At 39.2% G+C, this 16,936-nt stretch overlaps 1 protein-coding gene across 8 annotated transcripts in view; it reads left to right on the top strand.

The window, feature by feature from the left end:
* The window catches only part of LOC138822723 (transmembrane and coiled-coil domains protein 1), a 139,557-nt gene that overhangs the window by 94,493 nt on the left and 28,128 nt on the right, over positions 1 to 16,936 (top strand). Inside the window, exon 1 of one of the 8 annotated variants that reach the window (XM_070015623.1) lies at positions 10,363 to 10,512. The exons of the other annotated variants lie outside the window; for them this stretch is intronic. Coding sequence (XP_069871724.1) covers positions 10,450 to 10,512 — 63 coding nt within the window. The 5' untranslated portion in view covers positions 10,363 to 10,449. Of the gene's footprint in view, positions 1 to 10,362; positions 10,513 to 16,936 lie in introns of those variants that run through there. 8 annotated transcript variants of the gene reach the window in all.

Genomic DNA, 16,936 nt, shown 5'->3' with positions numbered 1-16,936 from the left:
TCAAGCCCCATGACCAACCAAAAAAAATAAATAAAATAAAAACAAAAGTATATACTAGCTGGGAGCCAATGGCTCGCGCCTAGCTACCCAGGAGGCTGAGAGCTGAGGATCATGGTTCAAAGCCAGCTCAGGCAGGAAAGTCTGTGAGACACTTATCTCCAATTAACCACCAGAATACTGGAAATGGGACTGTGACGGCTCAGGTGGTAGAGTGCTAGCTTTGAGCTGAGCTGCTAAGGGACAGCGCCCAGAGTTCAAGCCCCACAACTGACCCCCCCCCCCCAAAAAAAGCATAGTTTTCCTTTTTTAAAAAAAAAAAGTAAAATTAAATTTAAAAAGGTAAAGGCTAGCAGCCAATATTTTTTATGTGAGATAGATTATGTAGCTGATACCCAGTGGTATACTAACAACCTGTCTGCTAACACAGTGATATTACTTGGAGTAGTGATAATATCAGACAAAATTCACTTTAATCTGACTGTCTTAACTCTATTGAAAATGATTGTATACTTTCCATTGGACTTTGAGAAATCCTGAAAGCAGTTGACCCTATTCTGTGTTATGTCTCATGATAGAAAAAAATGTGCTCTTTTATTATTTTATGAAGTAAAAATTTTTGTATGTTTCTGCAATTGTTTTGCAGGTGGTACTGAGACAGGTGAGCTACCAGAAAAGAATGCTAAAGCCACCAACCTCCCCCCCCCCCCCCCCAGTCATCCCCTAGGAGACATCCATGAGTTCTGTCTCAGCCCTAGTACCTCCCATGGCCACTCCTTGGGGAACAATTAGTGGTCAGTTTGAGGTTAAGGCTACTCCTTAGGGGAAGAAAAATTGCAGGTCAGTTCTAAGCAAACTGAAGCACCTGCATAGTGGAACAATATACATCCTTAGTCTGACCTTTGTGCAACAAATTCCTAATTCTTAAGGTTTTCTGAATATGGGTTGTATCATATAGATAACTGTGTGATGGCAACTTTGTATATGAGCAGATCCCTTCCAGGAATCTCCCCCAAGTCATGGTTCCTTCATTCCCCATTATCATTAATATAAATGTGTCCCATCCTCCCCAAACACTAGAAACTATGTCCTTGTTCTTGAGCCATCCAGCTCGGTCAGCTGTTTCCCTTAACAATGTACTTTCTCTCTATTATGCTTTCTCTCTATTAAGCTCCTTGCTTTGCTACTTTGCTTTATGTGTGTCTCCATTCAGTTCTTCGTTGGAAATGCCAAGAATCTGCTGTCTTTACCTCTGTGCCCACTCACCAGTAACAGTACTTGCCTGGAGCATCTCTGAGTGAGGGAGTCTTATTACCATCAGGTCCTTATGCAGCCTTGTAGTTGTGAAGCAGTCAGAGTACTAGAGTATTGGTTGTACTGTTGAGTCCTTTGCTTGTTTGCAATGGTTTGATTTTGTCAAAAGTTCATGTGTTGGAAATTATCTCCTGAATCATGTGTTAATGGTATTTGGAAGTGTTTGGGAAATCATTAGGATTAATTGAGGTCATGAGGGTAAGGGTCCCTATGATGGCATTAGTAACTTTATATAAAGAGAATGAATTGGCACTCTTGCTCCATCTTACCATGTGATGCCCTCCCTTGTGTTAGGGATGCAGCAGGAAAGATCTCACCAGATGCTGGACAGTGCTCGTCAAGTGCTCTTGGATGGCCCACTCTCCAGAACTATGAGCTAAATAAACCCATATTCCTTGTAATTACCTAGCCTCAGGTATTTCATCGTGGAAACAGAAATCGGACTAACACAATGGTGGATGACATTGTGATACGTGGTTCTTTTGAGATAGATCCTAAATAAGCAGACTTGATGCTTTATGTTACAAATAAATAGTATTTAAAGGTCAATGCTGTGTTATTTCCTAAAACCTCATAACTGCCACTGAGGAAAAGCTTCTATTGCCTTTCATTCTGAGCTAATTGGTTCGAAGCAGTAAAAGACAATACTTGTATTGTTTAGATGTTCATATGACCCTAGTAATCTCAAAAGACTTTAAACCTTTTCCATTTCACACACTTGGTCAATAAATCCACAAACAAGGCATGCCTAATATTCCTTAAGGAGAAAGTGAAAGGGTGATTTCGTAGGGCCTCCAAAAAATAGAACATTAAAACTGCAATCAGATTTCCCTTATCAGGAGACGTGGCTCAAGTGGTAGAAATCTTTTCTAACAAGCACAAGACCCAGACTGCCAAGAAAAGAAAAGTGGGGGGGGGGGGGGGAGGAGGTCTTACGTCAATTCATTCAGTCCTGTATAATTCTTCTTCATCTGAACTGTGGGTCAACAGTTTGCTTTATGAGACATCAGCTCTGGACTAAAAAGCACCCTGGAAATCCTGACCTGGGGCACCGGTATAGATTGACAACTCTGTAAGCAATGGTAGCTCAGAAGAATCTGCTCTTGGAGTATCAAGAGTTTAGGGTACCTTATACAAGGCTGTCCATGAAACTCAGACTATGCTCAGTCCTTTGACAGAGCCTTCAGTAGAGTTAAACTATCGGTGATAATATAGATGTGACTGTTAGAGAAATCAATAATGATAATAAAATAGAGTAAAATTCTATTATTAATAAGCACAAATTTAAAATATCCATCCATTAAAAACACGTGGATGATAGTGAAGGTGTTGACAAACACCTTCTAGTCCCATCCTGATAAACACTTTTTATGCAAATTATTCCAGGGGGGAAGAAATGAGGCTGGTTAAGAACTATGGAAACTAGTAGCTGGGTGTTGTAGTGCACATTTATAATCCCAGAAGTTTGGAGGCTTAAAAGCTCTCAAGTTTGAAGCCAGCCTGTGCAACCCATTGAAGAGTTGTGCCTAAACTAAGATAATAGGACCCCCTATCCCACTAGTAGCAGCATTATATAGTCGTCCCTCACTATATTATGATTCACTTACTGCTGCTTTGCAGATTTTTACCTATCGCAGCAGTCTCTGGAACAGAACTCCTGTAATAGGTGAGGGATCATTATTTACATTTAAAAAAAAAACACTGTGATACAGTGAAGCCACAATAAGTGAACTGTGATATAGCAAGGGACGACTGTATTTATTGAATGTATTTATTTATTTTTGGATCTTTAGGAATATCTGGTGTAAGTAGATGCTTATGTGACTCTATAAAGCCAGTGAAAGAGGTGTTTTACCTTAAGAGACATTATAATCTAATTGATTGTTACCTTGTAAGGGTGCATTGCACGCTGATGTGGAGAGAAGTCCAGGTCTTTCTGAAATTATAGACATAGATATAGAGACTGTGGCTTCAGTTATACAACTTTTTAGCCATGGGTCAAAAATAAACACAAAATCACAAAACTTCACCAGTCTAAAGAGCTGATCACCTTCATAGTATACAAAATTCTTAATTGAGTTGCTGTCAACATAAACTAATGTGCAAAAAGGAAATCTGACAAGCCAAATAAGCTTTTGGCTTTTTGCCCAACATAGAATAGATACCTATTAGTCCTCTACAAAACCCATCAAATTGCCAAACCATTAAAACCAAGTTTTCAGTCAATGCTGCTGTCATCAATGAGGTATAGTTTCTCAGATGTGCAAAAAAAAGAGGGGGAGAGGTGGGGGAGTGGTGCTGTGGCTCAAGTGATAGAGCACTAGCCTTGAGCTGAAGAGCTGAGGGACAGCATCCAGGCCTAGAGTTCAAGCCCCATGAAATAAATAAATAAATAAATAAACAAACAAACAAATAAACAAATAAATAAATAAATAAATAGTGATACAACCACAAAGTCAGCAAAATTAAAATAATACTTTGGGAGCCAAGAAGAGATGTACCTAAGCTAAAGCAGCCAACAGTATGTCTTCTCAGGCAACTTGGGTTTACTTGGTTCTGTCAGATAAAGTCAATGATATCTTGGTGTGACCCTTAAAACTATTAAAGGTTTTTTTTTTTTTTGGTCGATCATGGGGCTTGAATTCTCGGCTTAAGTGCTGTCCCTGCACTCTTCAATTCAAGGCTAGCACTCTACCACTTGAGCTACAGCCACTTCCAGTTTTCTGGTGGTTTATTGGAGATAAGAGTTTCACGGACTTTCCTGCTAGGACTGGCTTTGAACCATGATCCTCAGATCTCAGCCTCCTGAGTAGCTAGGATGAGCCATCAGTGCCTGGCGATTTTTTTTTTTTAAAGGAAGAAGATGAGCCAGGCACCAGTGCTCATGCTTATAATCCTAAGTATTCAAAAGGCTGAGGTCTGAGGATCATAGTTAAAGCATCCCGGGCAGACATGGAGCTGTGAGTCAAGCGAGAGAAACGGAGCCCAGGGACAGCACCCAGAACTTGAGCACAAGCCTCAGAACTGGCACTCAAAAAGATAAAAGCCATGACTTTCATATAAATACATAATTTCATTGATCACAATCAAAGACTTTTTAGGCAGCTCTTTACAATAGGCTCATATAGCCAGTATACAGTAGGTCATACAGCCAAGGCCATTTTGATCTACAGCACCTTGTCTCAGTTCATGGTTCTGTGATCTCAGTGGTAAGGAAAGAGTTACCAATTAAATATTTTGAAGAAGTGAGTAACATACTCTCTTCTTTTCCTTTACACCCATTGGTTGCAAAGGGGTTGCAAAGGGCCTGGAAATAAGATCTTTTCATGGATCACTGGAAATACCTGTGAGTAATAGCAGTCTTGCTTAGAGTTGTAAAATTATAACAAACATTCTACAAAAGTTTAAATACTATACCTATCCAAAGAAGACATAGTCCTCAATATGTAGCTGTATAATTATGAAGAAAACAGCAACTTACCAGAATTCTTTATTACAATGAAAATAATCACATAGCTCTACATCTCTTAACATCTCTACATCTACTTAGTATAGAAATATATGATGGGATTTTTGAGAAGGAAGGAAAAGCATGGATTCTCCCATAGAACTGAAGTCACAAGAATCACTGATTTTTAAATTAGCAAAAATATTGAATCACAGTGGTTTATTTGGTCTTCTCTGAAAGTTGACATTACAGAAAACTTTTAATATAATTTTATTGTTATTATTAAGGTGTTATGCAGAGAAGTTTTCTATAGGGAACCTGATTATCTCAACAGAAGACACTAAAAACAAAAGGTGGGGTGTTCCTAAAACAACACAGTACACATTCTTCTCAGCAGCTCACGGAACTTTCTCCAAAATAGACCATATCATAGTTCATGCAAGGAACTTAAGCAAATACAAAGGGATCGACATAATCCCCTGTATCCTATCTGACCACAGTGGAATCAAGCTAGCTCTCAATAACAAAGCATACCGCAGAAATTTCTCCAATACATGGAAATTGAACAGCACACTCCTTAACAATGCCTGGATAACAGAAGAGATCAGAGAAGAAATAAAGCATTTCCTACAACTCAATGAAAATGAAAACACCTCACAAAGAAACTTGTGGGACACAGCAAAAGCAGTCCTGAGGGGCAAATTTATTGCCCTCAGTGCCCACATCAAGAGAATGGAGACAGACCAAGTAAATAATCTCATGTTGCAATTAAAACAGCTAGAAAAACAGGAAAAAATGGGACCTAAAGCTACTAGAAGAAGCCAGATAACCAAATTAAAAGCAGAGATTAACCAATTAGAAAATCAGAAAACCATAACCAAAATAAACCAAACAAAAAGCTGGTTCTTTGAAAAAATAAACAAAATTGATGGCCCATTGGCTAGATTAATTAAAAAAAGAAGAGAGGAAACCCATATTAATAGGATTAGGGATGCCACGGGAAACATCACCACACGTACCCAAGATATCCAAACAATTCTAACAGACTACTTTCAAAAGCTATACTCTCTAAAGGAAGAAAATCGGGCAGAAATGGATGCATTTTTAGAGAAATACAAGTTGCCCAAACTGAGCAAAGAAGAAGTTAACCAATTAAATAAGCCAATATCCTATAATGAGATACAGGAAGCTATCAAAAGTCTTCCAACAAAAAAAAGCCCAGGACCAGATGGATTCACAGCAGAATTCTATAAGACCTTCAAACAAGAACTAATACCCATACTCCTCAAGCTCTTCAGAGAAACAGAGAAGGAAGGAGCTATCCCAAACTCATTCTACGAAGCCAATATCACACTCATCCCCAAACCAGGCAAAGACCCAACCAAAAAGGAGAATTACAGGCCAATCTCCTTGATGAACACAGATGCAAAGATCCTTAACAAGATTCTAGCTAACAGAATCCAGAAACACATAAAAAAAATAATTCACTATGACCAGGTAGGCTTCATCCCAGAGACACAGGGATGGTTTAACATACGTAAGTCAATAAATGTAATCCAACATATCAACAGAGCCAAGGTCAAGAATCACATGATTATCGCTACAGATGCAGAAAAGGCCTTTGACAAAATTCAACATTCATTCATGCTAAAAGCTCTGGAGAAAATAGGAATAGAAGGAACATTTCTAAAAACAATAAAAGCCATTTATGACAGACCAATAGCCAATATTATACTTAATGGGGAAAAGCTACAACCAATTCTCCTAAAATCAGGAACAAGGCAAGGATGCCCACTGTCTCCACTCCTCTTCAATATAGTCCTAGAACCCTTAGCCAGGGCAATAAGGCAAGAAAAAGACATTAAAGGGATCCGCATAGGAAAAGAAGAAGTTAAACTATCCCTTTTTGCAGACGACATGATACTATACCTCCAAGATCCCAAAAACTCCATCCCCAAACTCTTAGAAATCATAAATCACTTTGGCAAAATAGCAGGATACAAAATAAACCCACAAAAATCAGTTGCCTTCCTATACACTGATAATGTACAGGAAGAGAGGGAAATAAAGGGAGCAACCCCATTCACAATAACCTCCCGAAAAATAAAATATTTAGGAATTAACCTAACCAAAGATGTAAAAGAACTATTTAATGAGAACTATAAAAAGTTAAAGAAAGAAATTGCAGAAGACACTAGGAAATGGAAAGACCTCCCATGCTCCTGGATAGGCCGACTTAATATAGTAAAGATGGTAATACTTCCAAAACTAATATACAAATTCAACGCAATTCCTATTAAAATCCCAATGACGTACATCTCTGAAATACAGAAAACAGTCCAAAAATTCATATGGAACAACAAAAGACCTAGAATAGCCAAAACAATTCTAGGGGATAAAGACAATATGGGAGGGCTATCCATGCCGAACTTCAAACTCTACTACAGAGCTATAATAACAAAGACAGCATGGTACTGGCACAAAAACAGACCCGAAGACCAATGGAACAGAATAGAAGATCCAGAAATAAATCCACAGGCCTACAGCCAGCTGATATTCGACAAAGGAGCCAAAGACATACAATGGAAGAAACACAGCCTCTTCAACCGCTGGTGCTGGGAAAACTGGGCAGCCACATGCAGAAAACTAAAAGTGGACCCCAGCCTATCACCATGCACCAACATCAACTCAAAATGGATTAAAGACCTTAACATTAAACCTGAATCTCTGAAACTACTGCAGGACAGAGTAGGAGAGACACTTGAACTAATAGGCACAGGAAGGAACTTCCTGAACAGAGTCCCAGGGTCACAACAAATTGGAGAGAGACTCGACAAATGGGACTACCTTAAAATAAAAAGCTTCTGCACAGATAAAGCTATCGCAACCAAGCTAGAAAGACAACCAACTAATTGGGAAAAAATATTTACCAGCAATATATCAGACAAGGGGTTAACATCCTGTATATACAGGGAACTCAAGAAACTAATCCCTCCCAAACCTAACAAACCAATTACTAAATGGGCAAGGGAACTAAAGAGGGACTTCTCAAATGAAGAAATAAAAATGGCAAAGAAACACATGAGGAAATGTTCATCATCCCTGGTGGTGAAGGAAATGCAAATAAAGACAACCCTGAGATACCACCTTACCCCAGTCAGAATGTCCCACATCCACAAATCAGCCAACGACAAATGCTGGAGGGGATGTGGAGAACGAGGAACGCTATTACACTGCTGGTGGGAATGTACACTCATACAACCACTTTGGAAAGCAGTCTGGAGGGTCCTTAGAAAGCTAAAGATTGACCTCCCTTACGACCCAGTCATACCACTTCTAGGCATCTACCCTGAACAACAGGAACCAATATACAAGGACACGTGCACCTCCATGTTTATTGCAGCACTGTTCACAATAGCTAGGATATGGAAACAACCTAGATGCCCCACCACAGATGAATGGATCCAAAAATTGTGGTATCTATACACAATGGAATATTATGCAGCCATTAGAAATGACAAAATAATGGCATTTGCAGGGAAATGGATGGAGCTAGAAGGAATCATGTTGAGCGAGGTAAGCCAAGAACGAAGAGACAAACAGTACATGGTCTCCCTGATAAGCGGATGATAAATCCAAAATGTTAGGTGATATGACAAAACTAACAGGACTTAAGAAACAAAGAACTCCCACTCATCTGGTTGAACCACTACTAAATATCCCCATGCTGCTGATCACGTGTATGGTATATAACATATGAACACCGTTATATATTACAGACTGTGATAGACAATTTGCTCCAGGAAAGTTAGAATGAACGTGTGACTTTAAATGAGCATCATTATTCCACAATACTGTGAATTTCCGGAAATTAAGTAATCACTTAATCACAATCAAAAAAAAAAAAAAAAAAAAAGAACCTTGGGGAAGGGAGGGAGGGAGGGGATGGTAGGGAGAAAACAATGGAGGGGGTAACAATGTTCAAGAGGAAGTGTACTCATTACCCCACTCATGTAACTGTAACCCTCTGTATAGAATCTTTACAATAAAAAAATTAAAAAAAAAAAAAAAAAAGGTGGGGTGTAGATCATTGGTAGACCTCATGTTTATCATGCCTAAGGCTCTGGTTTCAACCACCCAAAAAAAAAGCACTGAAAATGATAATAAACAAAATTAAGCAAACAGAGCTAGTGTTAATGATGGTTTGAGATTGAGAGTTTTGTTTTTACTGAACCTTACAATCTGATGTTTAAGCAAACACAGAACTTACGTTGAATAATAAAAAAAATTAATCGTAAATTCTTTATTAAATTTGTTCTGAAGAGTCAAAGCCAAGATTCTGTATCTCCAGAGATGGAAGAGAGGCCAGGGTTTTAACCCAGCATTTTCTTCACATTTACTCAAGATGCTTTGAATTCCATCTGACTTAAATGAGAGAAAGCTTTATGAAGCTAAGGGAAAAACCTTCTTGGGCCTGGTGCTGGCCTGATCTTTTAACCCCATACTTAATTAGAAGCATAGAAATGATCACTGTTCCAAGCTCATAGAAATAGGAAATGTATTAAATTGTCTTCATATCTCATCACTTTCTGCATATTAACCTCAGAGAAAAAGCTGCTAGATACAATGCTACATACCTGCTACACTATATCTTATGACCACTAAAATTCCCTGTGCATGCTTTCTCTATAACTACTGTTAAAATGAAGAAAGACGGTTCAGATCCAATAGCTTGCTCAGATCTCAAAGTGACTCTTTCAGGATGAAATTGTCTCTTTAGAATGCAGCATCATGGATGCTTGGGGGCTGAACATGAGTTTGCTTACTGTTGTCACATTTTTTATCTGTTGCTTAGAGTTGATAGAGTGGCAGTGCTTCTCATGCAGAAGAAGCTCTTTTGTCTGTTGGATTTTAGGGTCTCGTGCTTTATTTCTTATTTCTTGCTCCATTTTCTTATTACAGACACACACACACACACACACACACACACACACACACACACACACACACACACACACACACACACACACACACACACACACACACACACACACACACACACACACACACACACACACACACACACACACACACACACACACACACACACACACACACACACACACACACAGAGAGCAGGTTTTAACTCAGGGCCTTCAACTTGAGACACACCTCCAGCTGTCCTAGTCAATTTTCATTTAATGATTTTGAAAATCTAAAATGAAAGTATAAGAGAAGAAACATTAGGAAAGCATGGTAATCTTTATCAAAACCTAAGTAACTTGTTTTTTATTTATTTTATTTATTGAACCGAGTGTTATTTCATTTAGAATGTCTTTCATCTTCAAGCTATTCTCTCAACCTCATCTAGTTGAAATGAGAAGATGAAGGCAAATGTGAAAATTATGCCCTGTAGCTTTAAATCCAACCAGTTGGAAGCTTTCGTCTTTTATAAAAGATGTTCACAGCTGGAGAAGAGAGGCAGATACTGTCTGTGATCTCCATTCTTAGAGCTGCAAATGCAGCTCTAGCAAACCACACACACACACGCACGCATACACGCATGCACGCATGCTTGTTTGGCCAAAGCTCTCTGTTTGTTCAGCACGGTCCTCACAGATGCCTAGATGTAGAAGGCTTTAGGAGCTGATGCAGGAGGCAGAAGGGGAACTGAGTACACGCTATGCGTGATGTTGATGTGGTGCTGCTGTACCTGCCTGTTCTGTGACAGGCACTTCTCTGAGACTGTGAAGGTGAGAAGCCGAGGAATCCACTAGAAGCTTCGCTGCACCAGGCTTTGTGAGAGAACGCATTCCCAGTGGTAACTGTCCTCATTTACAGCGCTTTTCTCGGAAACCAAGTATGTGCAGCAGTGACAGACTATGCCACAGCTCCTCTGCAGCTTGGAAGCTGGAACAAATGGAAAAAGCTTATGGCCAAGAGGTTGTGATTTGTTTTCATCATCCAAGCTTGCTCTGCTGTGCGCAAATGAAGGATGAGCTTTGTGGCAAGCAAAATCAGCAGACTGCCTGACGGGGGGTTTTGGTAAGATGAATATGTTATGATAGTTTTTCTTTTCCTTATTTTTTAAAAAATTTACTGTATCAGCTATATAGAATTGCATCTTAGCAATATCCAAAACATTTTGCAGAATCATGTTTGAAGCAAAAGGATGATGAAGGAAGCTAGATAGAGAAATACATTTGTGGTCATTCAGATTGTAACCTTCAGAGATAATGACCAAGTTTTCTTACATCATGAACAGGCAGAAGCTAGGAATATCCAGAGCAGGGAATGCTAACAATTGGATCTTTTTTTTTTTTTCTCTGAATAGTCAGAATTACTCTTTCTTCTTTCCAGTGTTTTTTATGGCCTGGAGTGGGGAAGGAAAAATAAAAGCTTCTTTCTCTTACTTGGTTGTTTCCACTGGAACAGCAATAGGCTGGAGAACACAAGGATGGAGGAGGAGGAGGCAGGATGGGGAGTCAGCTATTTTTATAGTGTGCGTTGGTGGTGGTTGTCTTGGATCATTATGGTTGCTGTTCACTATCAAGTAGTTGGTTGTGCTTTATTTCTTTACACTCCACTAGGATTGAATCCCTTTTATGTTCACTTTTGTATATTTTATTTGCCAGACCCAATTCTGCTCATTTTTTCAGTCACTGTTAATACACAGTAGCCTGTACTAGAGAAAAGGTAAAGATAGATAGAAACTAGCTCTGAATCAGAAGTCCCTGCGTTTAGTCCCTAAAGAGGGAGGGGGAGATAGAAAAGATAGTAGTCATGAAATATGTATAGAACCCAAAAAAGATAGAACATTTTCTCTTTAAAACCTAGGTTGCTTTTAGCAGATAGGAGAGTCTTAATTTTGGAATCTTAAAATGAGCATTTTATTACAAGTGAAATCCTATCAAAATCACCTGGCTCTACTCTAAGTTGGATCCTGTTATGTTTTTCTAAGGATGAAGGTTCACTTTTCCTCATCCTAATTTAGGCAAGTGTTGCTGGAAGGTAGGTTTTATTAGCTTACCTCACACTTTGTCCTTGAGCCCCTCTTGACACCAGTTGAGAGAGCCAAGTTTCCTAGCAGCTAGAGTGAGCACCGAGGAGATCTATTGACACCTGGTTTTCTGCTGACTCATTGGTTATGTAAGACTGGTAAATGCAGCCATACCGCTAGCCTGTACTCCAATAGCTTACGGGTCCTCTGTCCCTGCCTGCCTCTCACTCCCTCAGCAGCCTTTGATAACATGGTCTTATCATTTTACCAGGGACATTCTAAGAAGTAGTGAAGACGTAACTCCTTTTCCTTTCTATCTTTTTGAGTTGCTGCATTTTTGAGCTGTGTTTTCATCTTGACTATGGTAAAATTCCAAGTTCTCTTCTTTTGGCACATGAAACCTTTAGTACTAATGTTTTCCCTCATTTATAGACAGATTAAAGTGTCCACTTTCTTCTCTATCTTTGGGGACTCAGTTAAAATGCCTCCTCCATTGAAGGAAGCTTTCTGTGACCTCTCAGTCTGAGGCAGGTTTTCCTTTATTTATTTGTTTTCTCACAGCACTGTGTTCTTTTTCTTCACAGTACTTTTCACAATTTACATTGTTTGGTTATTTACTTTTTGCCACTCAGTCGTGGACCTCATGAAGATAGAGACCTTTGTCTTGTGCATCACTATATATTTAGCACCTAGTAAAATTGCTCATTGAGAGCTTAAGGAAGAACAAATAGGCAGTAATGCATATGCACCATGGTGAGAAGAAACAACTTGAACACTAGGGCCTGAAAAAGGTCATTGTGACTAAGTGGAGAGTAAGAGAATCATTGAAGGAAACCTGGGCATAGATAGATCTGGATCTGAACTATGTAACACTTTGCTTACCATGATCAGACTTTTTTTTTTCCCAGTGCTGGTAAGAATGCAGAAGATGTCAAGAATGTCTTCTGGGCTTTGGCTTGGTTTATATAACTTAATTTGATGGGTAGTGATTGCTTTTGCCTAAGGAACACTATAAGAAGAGCAAGTTTAGAAGAAAATTGTAATGTTTTTGAACAGATTTCTGTATAGTAGTCTTAACGATTTATAAGCCTAAATTCCAAAGGAAATTACACTATCATTATCATTATGAGCCCTTCAGTGCTGTCCCTAGAATAAAGTCCAAAGCGGTAATTTAGATTTCTGATGGCAGTTTATCTCTGCCATAGTTGTCTGCTATGTCATAAAAGATACCTTTAGCCAGGCACCAGTGGCTCGTACCTGTAATCCTAGCTACCCAGAAGGTAGGAAAAACTGCGAGGCTTTTTATCTCCAATTAACCAGCAAAAGAGCATAAGTGGAACTGTGGCTCAAGTTGTAGAGAGCCAACCATGAGAGAAAAAGCTAAGAAACAGTACCTAGGCCCTGAGTCCAAGCCTTAGTACCAGCACCAAAAAAAAAAAAAAAGATACCTTTACATTGACTTGTTTGCCCTTGCTCATTCTGGCATGGATGTCAACCTGAAATACCTTTATCTTTTTATCAAAACCTTCTTCATGTTCTCCTTTCACCTCGAAGAAGTCTTCTCTGATCGCTTTCCTTTTTTTTGGTTTGCTTTTTGTATGGGTGAAGATGAAGGTTAGAGCCTCAAACACAGAATCCTTTTGCTTCAGTCTCTAAAATGCTAAGATGACAAGTTGAGTTTCCACACCCAGTACTTTTCCCATCTTTTGAATATGCTGCCTTCTTTCTATGTTCAAGGAATACACTTCCTTCATGTCTAGTAGCCTTGTCTTAATTGGTCCTCTATTTCAATCTATGACAGGCTGGGACCAGCACCCATATATACAGCTAGCCTTGTTCTCTGTGTGTCTTCCTTTTCCATTTGGTGCACTGAATGTCAGTGAAGTGATTACTGGCATTAGGATGAGATCATTGTCAAGCCTGCAATGAAGGAAAAGTACCCCATTTTGTTCTCTGAGGTCTTCTGATGGAATAGTACTTTGCTCAGTCCATCTTTTTTAACACCTCACACAGAGAGTCCCACACCAACAGTGTAGAAATGCAGAAATTAGTTATAAAAGGTGGAGCCTTCCCTTTTCAGCAACTTCTTCACAAAGTTGAATTTCTTTCTTGTTATCTTTGTTTATTCTGGTATTTATTTCAGTGCTAAGTGAGCAAACTGAAAGTCAGACATGTAGAAAAAACATCTCACCTAAGTCAGATGTGCACAGAGAAAACATCTCACTGAAATTGTGCCCACAGGGATTAGTGATGGGCATGCCATTCTACAGAGAGACAGAAGACGCTGAAGAGGATGATCATAACTGAGATGTGCCTTCTACATTGGCAGACTACAAGTTGTTGTTTTTTTTCCTTTCCTTTACTGAGGCTTGTACTCAGGTCCTTGAGCATGCATATTGTGAAAATACTGTACAGAGGGGTTACAATTACATTAATAAGGTAAGGAGCACTTTTTTTTTTTTTTTTTGTCTGTCATGGGGCTTGAACTCTGAGCGCTGTCCCTCAGCTCTTCAGCTCAAGGCTAGCGCTCTAGCACTTGAGCTACAGCGCCCTTCCGGTTTTCTGGCGATTTATTGGAGATAAGAGTTTCACGGACTTTCCTGCCTGGGCTGGCTTTGAACCACGATCCTGAGATCTCAGCCTCCAGAGTAGCTAGGATTACAGGCATGCACCACCGGCATTCAGCATGAGTACATTTCTTATCAAGCATTGTTGCCTCCTCCTTTGTTTCCCCTTACCATCTCTGCCTTCCCATCTCCCCCACCCCCACCCCACCAAAGTTGTAAAGTTTGTTTTTCGACATAATGTCTTGTACATCTCATTGTTGCAATGGGTCCACATGTATCCCTATTTAAACAATTTGTTTTTTTCCCTTCCCCTCCCCAAATTATACCAACATCAGTGAACACAGGAGTTATACTGTGGGGGAGGAACATATAAAGCAACAAAGAAATCATAAATATGTTAGAAACAATAGCAAGAAAGAAAAACCATTTGAGTTCTTATCTTGGTGTTCATTTCCCCTAACATCAACTTATCTGACCATTTCTGCTTGTCTCAGACATATACTAGTGATTGCAAATAAGGGAAGCCATGGAACCTATGTTTTTTTGGGCCTGGCTTACTTCACTTAATAAAATTTTTTCCAAGTCTTTCCAGTAGAGACAGAATCTACATGCTACTTTGCCAGGGTTGGCCTCAAACTCCAGATACTCTTACCATTTCCTGCTGAGTAGTAGTAGTTGGGCATCATCACCCCACACCACTGTTTTATTGTTCAACTAAATGAAATAATTCAGTATGTTTACTTTCATCTGCTTCCCTTTGACCAATATTATCATCATTATTTTTTGTTGTTGTTGTTGTTGTTATTGGGGAGAAGGTATAGATAAGACAAGTCTTGCTATATATCATCCAGTCTGATCTAGAACTCAGTCTTCTAGACTCAGCCTCCCAAGTGGTGGTACTTCAAGAGTGTACTACCACACCAATTTGTGGATTTCTTTTCTTTTTTTGTAGGCATGAGATATGGGGGAGTTGTTGGTAAAGGCAAGCCTCAAGAACGTTATGGAAAATTCAAGTTAAATCTGACTCCTAAGGCAGGACTTTGGTCCTCTGTGTTTTGTCCTGCCTCAACGTAATCTAGTGAGCTGAAAAAGACAAGCTTGCAAGACTGACATTCATAGTCTACATTCATAGTCGATTAGATGACCGATTCCTGGTGGCTCTTACGGCCTCTAAATTTTTACAAATCGTATATAAAAATTTGATTTACATATTACAAATTTCAGAAATCAGATACTCTGTCCTATTCCCCACTACTATAATACTTTATTTTGGTTAAAAACAACAACAACATGACTACTCTGTCTCCGAGATAAAGGTGGGCAGAGCCTTTAAACATAGTCTTCAGCTCCCGGCATGCGCCCACACAAGCAATAGCAATCCATTCTACAAAGTTTGACTTTCAAAAACTGCTTTTAGAAAGAATAAACTACTCAGGCATCTTTATGTTTTCAGATTACTTTCAAAGACTTTCCACTTCTTTTATTCTAAAATGCTTTCTTCATGCCTATGTGTATAGAATGTGGTTCTGAGTATGTAGGGGTAATGAACCTTCTGGCCTGACTGAGGAAAGGTAACTTCTTGAATGCTGGCTACTATCAAAGGACAAGATCACAATTACTTAATTTTATGGTCGCAATTGGATTTATTTTCTTTTCTAGAATTGGACAATGCTTTATTCTATAAATAAAACAAGTGTTCGTGAGCCAAACAGTTTGATTTTAAAGATGGGAAAAGTTAAAGAAAGCAAAGACAAAAAAATAAATGGGATATTTCAAAGTTGTTTTACTTGCAAGGCAGAGACTAGAAAAAGGGCCGATAGAAAAATATTTGGTTAGAGTTACCAGTCCTTTTTTGTGTGAAAGGATTAAAGGAGAGGGAACTTTATTATCTTGCCAACTGAAACTGGACTGTTTGGGAAATTTGGCTGTTATCTCTAATCCTGACTGAAGGTCAGATAACAACTTCAGGTATCTGGTGAGCAGAACTTTAGTATGAATGACTCCATTTGCTGTTTAGCCTAGTATTTTGGGGAACTACTTCAGGAGCTTAGTCTAAAACATTGACTAGCTGTAGTGTCTTGTTTTGTTTGAAACAGTCTCATTGCGTACCCCAAGATTGCCTGAAGCTTTTGATCCTGGGACTTACAATGCTTGCATGCTATCGTGCCCAGCAGAACTCTGATACATGAGTTTTATTCACTTTTTTTCGTTTTTTTCAGTAACAAGAATGGAACCTAGGACTTCATGTATGTAAGTCAAGTGCGCTGCCACTGTGCTTTTCCAAAGACCTTATGATTGGTGCCAGTGGCTTACACCTGTAATCCTAGCTACTCAAGAGGTGGTGAGATCTGAAGACCCTAGTTCAAAGACAACTGGAGCAGATAAATATGAGGGACTTATCTCCAACTAATCATCAAAAAGCCGGAAGTGCTAATAACAGTTGTTATTGTTGTTTTGTTGGTCAAGGGGCTTGAACTCAGCCAGAATGCTGTCCCTCAGATCTTCAGCTCAAGGCTAACACTGTAGCACTTGAGCCACTGAGCCACTTCAGGTTTTCTGAGTGGTTTATTAGAGATAAGAGTCTCATAGGCTTTCCTGCCTGGGCTGGCT

This window comes from Dipodomys merriami, unplaced genomic scaffold (genome assembly GCF_024711535.1).
Source record: "Dipodomys merriami isolate MVZ:Mamm:240054 unplaced genomic scaffold, mDipMer1.0.p SCAF_114, whole genome shotgun sequence".
Classification (NCBI taxonomy): Eukaryota; Metazoa; Chordata; class Mammalia; order Rodentia; family Heteromyidae; genus Dipodomys; species Dipodomys merriami.
This window is presented reverse-complemented; position numbering and strand designations above follow the sequence as displayed.